Source organism: Notothenia rossii (genome assembly GCF_949606895.1).
Source record: "Notothenia rossii genome assembly, chromosome: 10".
In the NCBI taxonomy this organism is placed as follows: domain Eukaryota; kingdom Metazoa; phylum Chordata; class Actinopteri; order Perciformes; family Nototheniidae; genus Notothenia; species Notothenia rossii.
In genome coordinates this window covers 48,085,600-48,094,614 of record NC_136908.1, presented here as the reverse complement: position 1 = coordinate 48,094,614, position 9,015 = coordinate 48,085,600, and the positions used below count along the sequence as shown (strand labels likewise).

Sequence of the window (9,015 nt, the reverse complement as noted above, 5' to 3'; positions counted from 1 at the left end):
CTGTTATATGAAACCTAAGGAGCCATTGTTAAAGTTAATGTTATCACAGATTGCATGTCACTTTAAACTGAAATAAGATTTGCGTTAAAATGAATATGATATCTCAACCTCCCTGTCGATTTTGCTGCGATATCATAACATTGGGGATAATCTTGCACCAGAAGATTTTGATTTGATATTGCCTGTTTTGTTCTGCTGCTGCTCAGTTGTACTTGGCAGATCTCATATGTCATGTGTGAGTAAGAAACAGGGCATGGCTGGCAAAGAACATTATTGCTCATGGGACCTATTCTAAATATTTGCAGGCTAAATACCTTGAGATGTTTTCATGTTTTAATGCTCTGACATTAATTCCCAAAAGGAGTAGCTTGTACGACCATGAACTGTGTGTGACAGGGAGAGACAGAATGCTCCTTGGCATAGAGGTTGAAAATGACCCGTTGGTATGTAGTTGGTTTGAGGCCACAGTATAAGGGAACTGAACTCTATACCAGTTTGTAGCAGTGTGACAATCACCAGGAAATATAGCATGTAAAATAAGGACTTTTTTTTCTGCACTAAAGTGTCATTTTCATATTGTTATATTCCTATATTTAAATAAATATCTAATCAATTTAAATAGTTGCAACCTCTAAGTAGCTTAGATGTAAATAAATATGTTTAACTAAACATTGTCAAACTGTTATTTGTTTACTCACTTAGTTCAGTTGTTTCAGGACCGAAATTGGCATTGTGATATGACCTGAGGGGGGGAAACATGATCAGTAATAAATATACAATGAGTTGGTATCAGATTGTAGAAATAATGACTTATTTACTTGTATATTTGTTGTTTATTCCTCCTATATTATAGTGATAAATAGAGGCTCCCAGAGTTACATTTTCATGAAATAAATGCATGTATTTTAATAAAGATTTAATTCAGTACACTGTTTAAGATTGCCAACTGTGTTCTCCAGGTATAGCTTCATTGTCTTTGCAGCACGCTATTCGCTTCTCTGCACTTTCACCAAGAAGAGGATACAAGGTAACAGTGAAAGCTTTTAGGTAATTTAGTTATTAACATCCCATACGCATGTGATCATTTTGTGCGCAAAACACAAAATCTGTCATGGACTTTTTCTGTATACTAAACCGAGTTAAAACTATTTTTGTGTGTAAGCCCACTCCTGCAATCTGCACTATGGCACCTCTATAAATTGCAGGATGCAGATAAAGGATTTACGCAAGCGTCTGCTTTTACAGAATAAAAAAACATTAACTCGAGTAAAAATCAAAATGGAAGATACCAAAGCTCATAAAAGTAGGAAGAAACTTTGTAGAGAATCGACCAGGGAGGCAGCTCCGTTGCGCAAGCTACACCTTAGAGCGCACTGGAGAGGTTTTGGAAACCTTTTTACGCGGATGAATAACCTGCATTTCTGAACGCTTCAAGGCGCAGTAAAGCAACGACATAGGTGTTTTATGCAAGCCAAAAACACCTCAAATATCGTAGTAAAATGCTAACTTTTTTTTTTGGCACGATTCAGACTTATAAACTCCCGCCCCCTCTATTGGCGAGCCTCGAATTTACGCACCACGAATATTAGGTAATGTCTTAACAACACAAGCTAAGTACTTTAATCATCCTCGTTTGGCACACACTGTACGAGCTATAAAGTAATATAAATCAATGACCTCATTAACTCCGTGCTAATAAATAAAAAGGCTTGCCTTGTTTTTCCATTGTCTCGGTTGGCAAGGAGATGATGGTGTCCAAAATGGATGTCCTCTATCTAACCTGCTGATTGTACACAGAGAGTATTATTGTCCTCTAACCCATGGTTAATGTATAATTTGGGCCATATGGCATTTTAAAATCTCAGGCTTTATTTCGGTGGCACTTCGATCTGTGTGGACCCAACTAATGATATTCAATTAGTCATTAAACAGGCCAAAAGACGAGCCTCGTGTGGGTTTTTCGCATGGGCTAATATTTGCTCGTCAAATATTTCCCTTCGAAACGTTTACAACGCATTTTTATCTGCTGGCTGCCCAAGGAACATCTGTGAGGGTTATTTTAGCCTCCCTCTTCTGGATAAACGAGGTCCCCCAATTGGCCCTCTTCTTGCGCCCACATACGAGTCTATTTGTTCACGTTTTAAAAGAAAATGTAATAAAGAGAGTCTGGGTGATGGATTTATGATTTATCAAAAGCACTTTACCATATGGCAGTCGTCATTGGCGCAGATTTCCAAATGTTTGTTTTATGAAAGGACACCAGAGATCCTTTTAATCTGAGCCACTTAGGCTGCGGAAAGAATGCTCGAGTCACGTGACCACAAGTGTTAAAGTCACTATGGGATGGGAAGCATACCAGTGTTGATATTTTTGCTGCTTTGAAAGATGGCATTTGTAACTTAAATGTAATTGTAAAACATGCACCGATTCAGAAAGTTAAACACTGATTTGTGTTGCACTGACAATGGATTTGTCTGATTGAGATTGTGTGCAGCCACTGCGCAAAAGTAGACAAATCTGGATGACAAAATATATATTAGTATGTTAACTCTGTAGTAACAGCAGTACACAGACCTTTTGAATCAAATCACGATTTTGACGGATAAGTGGATATATGCGCTTATAATGTCGACCAAGAAATGCAACCTTTATCCAGTTCACTGTTCTCACGAATAAAATGATATTGCCCCAAAAAAGACGGTGCAAATATGGTTGTATTTTTTTTTTATAACATCCTAGAAGTTAATCTAGTTTATGGAGCCCATGTAACTCAGATCTTTTAAATTATTTTTACAATACTTTATTACTTTAGTATGTGCATTAACTAGATCGACGTAAAATGTAAGCTTCCTTCTTTGGAGGAATGTTCCAGAATATTTAATGTCCATGACTCAATCCTTCCTCTGATGCTTGAATCACATTAGACTCTTGTTTTTGAATATCCCTGAAAGGAATGCCTTGAAGAGAAATATATATAAATATAAACTTTCGCTTAAAGGCAATATTGACATTTCAGCAGTGGTGTAAAATAACTAAGTAAATTTACTCAAGTATTAAGTAAAATGTCAAGGGACTTATCTAAAATGTTGCTCATTTGTATTTCTACTATAACTCAGAGGTAAATCGTGTACTTTTACTCCACTACATGTATTTATACCTTTAGTAACTTTTCATATTTGGATTAATGATGGGAAATATAATCAACTCTTAAATCAGACTTTAGTTCCACCTGGAGTAAATTCACAAGCTACAGTATACAAAGTCATTCAAACTAGCTGCACATTTACCAGCTTTGATAACACTTTAATGATCAATCATTATAAAACATATCATATTATTCTGAAATGGACCAATCTGCACAACGAGTACTTTTACTCTTGGTACTATATGTTGATGCTAATACTTTTGTACTTTTACTTGAGCAGCATTTTGAATGAAGGACTTATTTTTAATGGAGTATTCCTACACTCTGGTACTTCTACTTTTTCTTAAGTAGGCTACACGATCTGTGTACTTCCACCTCTGCGTTTCAGGTAGCAGGCCACACGTCATGCAGGTCTGCAGGTCTATAAATGTCTGCTGAAGGGCGTGATCCTCTCATTGTCATTTATCAGAGATGCGCGGAGCTACCTGGACATTTCATTTTCTCTACAAGCGACATTTTTGTTTGGTTGTGCTATTTTTATATCATAAAGGTGTTTTTGGAAGCAGAGCATTTGTTTTTATCAGCAACTTCACCATCAGGCCTCGGAGCCAGCTGAGATGTGCGGGGCCAACGACCTGCCAAATAAAGGTTACTTTTATGATTCCATTATACTGCACTTTAAGTCTGTAATTCCATTCTAAGACTCAAACCATGTGCGGAGGCTTTGTGGCGCATTAGACACAGTCCAGATGTACAATTTAGTAGATGTAAAGGAAGTTTGTTATTTTTCCAGAGTGGTTAAGCAATTGAAATCACTTTGTAAAACAGATTTAAATAGCATATGTTGTGTTATAACAAGGTGGTGGAAGTGTAAACCAGCTCGGAGGGATGTTTCTCAACGGCAGACCTCTTCCGGAGTCCAAAAGGAGGAAAATGATCGAGCTGGCCTCGGAGGGAGTCCGGCCGAGCCAGATCTCCAGGATCTTGCGGGTACGGAAAACTGTTCTGCACCATTTATTCAGATTTCAGTGTGAAAAGGTGGCTTAGGCGTTTTGATGGTTTAATATTCTCACACAAGATCTAGTAAATACAATAATCACTTTACAACTCAATCTACTCAAGCACTGTACTTGAGTCAATTGTTTGCTGTATACTTGGTGCTTCTTCTCGACTAGGCCTACAGTTCGGAGGTAAATGTTGTACGTTTACTCCACTGCATTTATTTAATACCTTTAGTTACTCTGCAGATTTGGATGAACGTTGTAATCAAGTGTTAAATCAGACTTTAGTTCCACCTGGAGTAAATTCACCAGCTCCCTGCAGTATACAAACTCATTCAAACTAGCTGTACCTTTAACAGTTTTGATAACACTTTAATCATCAATAATTATAAAAACATATCATATATATTATTCTGAAATGAACCAATTTGCATGATGATTGGCTACTTGAACTTCCTGGTTCCAGATTCCATGTAAATACTTTTTCAATATCTTTATTATAATTGTTTTATCTTCTTTAACTGTGTTTATGTATGCAGCATAGGACAAGGCAAATTCCTTGTTGTGTGTTAACCTATTGGCAATAAACCTGTTTCTGATTCTGCCAATACTTCTTACTACTTGAGTAACATTGCAGGACTTTTAACTTGAATCTGGTAGGCTACTTCTACTTTTACTTAAGTACAAGATCTGAGTATTTCGCACACCTCTGTCACTGTATAATATAGGCCTATTCTAATAAATTATCCCAATGCGTATTTCAGGTTTCCAACGGGTGCGTCAGTAAAATCCTGAGCCGCTACCAGCGCACTGGACTCCTGCAGCCGAAAACCATCGGGGGGAGCCGGCCTCGCCTCCTCACCCCCGGGGTCATCACCACGATCATCCAGTGCAAAAGGGAAAATCCAACCATATTTGCCTGGGAAATACGGAAACGACTCTCATCAGCACGAATATGCAAAGCCTCCAAAGTTCCCAGCGTAAGTGACAAGTTTATGTTGTCATAAGACCGAAACTGTTCAAGCATTTGACATGCTGCTTTCTACTCTCTGTGTTCCGCAAGGTGTCGTCTATAAATCGAATTTTAAGGAAGATTCACTTGGACCATGGACCGATGTGCATGGAGAACAATGCCCGCATCAGGACTGAGGATGGTAAATCACTGGAATAAATGAAAGAAGGAACAGCTGATTATCTCCAGCTGATTATCATTATACACAACCGGCAGTTGTGGAATGTAATTAAGTAGCTACATTTACTCAAATACTGTACTTAAGTTCAATTTTGAGGTATTTTACTTCACTTGAGTTATGCTACTTTTTACTTTTACTTGCCTCCATTTTGGATGCATTCTTCAATTTTTACTCCACTACATTTATTTCTACAAATGAAGTTACTAGCTACTTTGCAGGTATGGATTTATATTACAGATTAGAAACCAACCAATCATTATGTATTATTATAGGTTAAACTACCCAGCATTATATCAAGTAATTTAAATAATCCCCATCTTTACAAAGTGCAAAATTGACATTAATGCATTAATAATTAGAATAAAATATGTAATATTTTAAATCTGATATGGGCCATAATGGAATATAACTTATTGTTTTCACTTTTGGTACTTTAGGTATATTTTATGCCAAAAGTTTTGTACTTTTACTTGAGTAAGATTTTAATGCAGGACTTTTACTTGTAGCAGAGTATTCCTGCTCGTTGGTAGTTTAACTTAATTACACAATCTGAGTACTTTTTCCACATCTGTCAACCAGTCACTAATATATGATGACAGAACTAAAGCCAAAAATGTAAACCAAGCCAGTAGATTTTCTACATAAATAGGCTACATTTTTTAGAATTTTTCTTTTAATCTAACAAAATGTGTGCATCTACAGATTTAGATTCTCTGATTCAAGAAGAGGTGAACGAGAGAAAGATGTTTGAGGCCGTATGCAGCAGCGACCAGAGGCCTAAAGGTGTTCAGCAGAGGAACCGAACCACCTTCACCCCGGAGCAGAGCACGGCTCTAGAGCAAGGTGACTTCAAATCTCAAGCTTACACAACACTGCGTCTTTCCATTAAGAGAAGCTCACTTTAAAACACGTTTCTATCCCCTGGATCAGAGTTCTCTCACAGCCAGTATGCAGACATGTACATGAGAGAGAAACTCTCCTCCCAAATCAAACTCCCTGAGGATACAATCAAGGTAGAGTCTTATTTTTAAATCATTGAAATTCTCATAGAGATTTACACATTTATCTGATCATATCTTGTCTCTTGAAGGTCTGGTTTTCAAACAGAAGGGCCAAATGGAGGAGGGAGGCCAAACACAGATGTACCGCACAGAGTAAGAGTGTGTGTCTGTTAATGAAAAGGCCTCGACAGATTTTGCATAATGGTACATTATTTGACAGAATACATTTCTCCTGCAGATCTACAGAAGCAAAGAGACGTTGTCCCTGTGAATCCAACACTACCACACAGCTTCACATCTCAACAGGTACAGTGCTAATGAACACTTTGTGAGACAAACCTCAAAATGTTTCCTTCTGAATCAGCTTTTACCTTTGAGCGATGGAGTCACACTGTACATGAACACACAGTTTTTCACGGATTTCCATCCACCAATCAGGATTGAACAACATTTTAATCAGAATCTGACACCAGCTGGTGTGCTGTTTCACTGTCAATCAAATCTCATCAAACTGATTATCAAGCTAATTAGATGAGTTGTCGAAATTCTTACCAAACAATCCCTAATGTTGCTTGTTTAATATGAATAACGCTTATTTTTTCATGGATATTTAATGCTATAGAGAGACATTTGAAGTGTTTAGGGGTCTGGTGTAGTAGTGTGACGAATGCGATTCAGTTTGGTTTCTTGTGGATATTCATTTGAATTGTATTTGTGTCAATTTCAAGGCAACGGAAGAATCAAGAATCTATTGTGAAAACTCAGATGTCTGCCCTACATACAACACAGTTGCCAGGAAATTGCAAAATGGCTACCTCTTCCCGACAGAAACAGGTAATAATCAACAAAAATCTATTTTGAGCAAATCAATGTGTTCAGTTAGCTCTGTGGTTTGATTGTCTAGATTCTAAAATGATTGTCCACGTCGAATGTAATGGGGAGTTTACAGAGGAGTGACTTATTGGTATAATATCTATGGTTTGGAAGCACACCAAATTGTACTTTATAAAAAAAAATACTTTAACCCTAGGAGTAAAAAGACTCCTACATAAGCTGAAGTGAACACATTATTTAATTCCCTTTTTTTAATCTGATTTACAGGTGTGAGAAATTCTGAACATATGACATCCATCTCAGTCCCACCCTCATTCTTCCATCAGTCTAATAACACGATGGCCCAAACCATGGCTGACAAGACTCCACTAGATATTCTCCACAGAGACAGATTCACTTGTCCATTGGTCCAGCATCACACTGACTCAAGGACAACCCTGCCGTTAGTAGCTGAGACCCTCAGAGCCCACCTCCCTGTGATTCAGTGCTGGAACCAGCCGGGCATCTCTTTCACATGGAGTCAGTTCCAACCAGATGAGAGGTTTCTATTATCACAGCAGCCCTGGGATGTGAACGCCTGTCTGGACTAAGTGCAGTGTAAAGTAACTAAGTACATTTATTTAATTGAGTATTTACACTACACAGTACTTCTACTCCACTACAGTTCAGAAGTAAATCGTGTACTATTACTCCACTACATTTATGTAATATCTTTAGTAACTTTGCAGATTTGGATTAATGATGTGAAATATAATCAAGTCTTAAATCAGACTTTAGTTCCACCTGGAGTAAATTCACAAGCTACCCTGCAGTATACAAAGTTATTCAAACTAGCTGCACCTTTACCAGCTTTGATAACGCTTTAATGCATCAATAATTATAAAACATATCATATATATTATTCTGAAATGGACCAATCAGAATCTGCAAAATTACTACTTTTACTTTTGGTACTTTAGGTATATTTTGATACTAATACTTTTCCTTGAGTAACATTTTGATTGCAGGACTTTGACTTGTAACTGAGTTTTCTTACACTCTAGTACTTCTACTTTTACTTAGGTACAAGCACAAGATATGAGTGCAGACTGTAGGGACACATTCTAACCAGCAGAGGGCGACAGAGGACTGGCGTTATAATCTTGTACTTTCCACACATTTTCTTTTCCTTTTTTTTTACAAATACCTTTCCAAATCACTACTCACACTTCCTCTAATTGTGAATTTGCCATTAACAGGGATTACGATAGAAATAAATATCTACATTTGTTCACTTGTTGACACAATTGATTTAATGGCTAAATAAATCCGGATTGAAAAGATAACAATGTGTTTTTAATTTTTATGAAGTGATGAGCGTTTTAATTTGTGTGAATTTCCAGGAAAGAAGACAGCTATTGTATACCAAGGTGTTATTAAGCCATTGAGCAGAGGTTCTGTTTAAAAGGGTTCCGATTTCAGAGGCAACATCTTGTGCCAATAGAGAATATTGGCACAAAAATGGTATTTGAGCACAGCTTAACCGGATGCCCTACAGCATTGTGATATACATCATAGCTCCATGGATCATTTAAGGTCACCATTGGATAATATAGAGGTTATCTCCTTTATAGTCTTGAAGGAGGTTAAGGCACTCCTCCAAGTTTTCCTTCAAGGGGAGGCCAGTGGGAGAATATATAAAAGTAAAGCTTCAAAACGTCTAAACATGACCTGATACCTCCTGCTTCGGTATCAGCTTTTATGGCTGCAACAGGGCAGAGGCATTGAGTTCCTGAATATCCCTTTACTGCAGCGAGGAGACGGTAAGACTGAGTATCTCCATAATTGGTCACCCGAGGAAA

The 9,015-nt window shown here is 37.5% G+C and overlaps 1 protein-coding gene across 1 annotated transcript; it reads left to right on the top strand.

The window, feature by feature from the left end:
* Positions 1-432: 432 nt before the first annotated feature.
* pax4 (paired box 4) lies at positions 433-7,764 on the top strand (the record flags this gene model as incomplete). Its single annotated transcript, XM_079655670.1, has 11 exons — positions 433-443; positions 960-1,027; positions 4,005-4,135; positions 4,911-5,126; positions 5,210-5,300; positions 6,042-6,182; positions 6,270-6,352; positions 6,430-6,499; positions 6,579-6,646; positions 7,069-7,174; positions 7,442-7,764. The coding sequence occupies 11 exons, from the start codon at positions 433-435 to the stop codon at positions 7,762-7,764; spliced, it is 1,308 nt and encodes a 435-aa protein (XP_079511796.1).
* Positions 7,765-9,015: the final 1,251 nt, after the last annotated feature.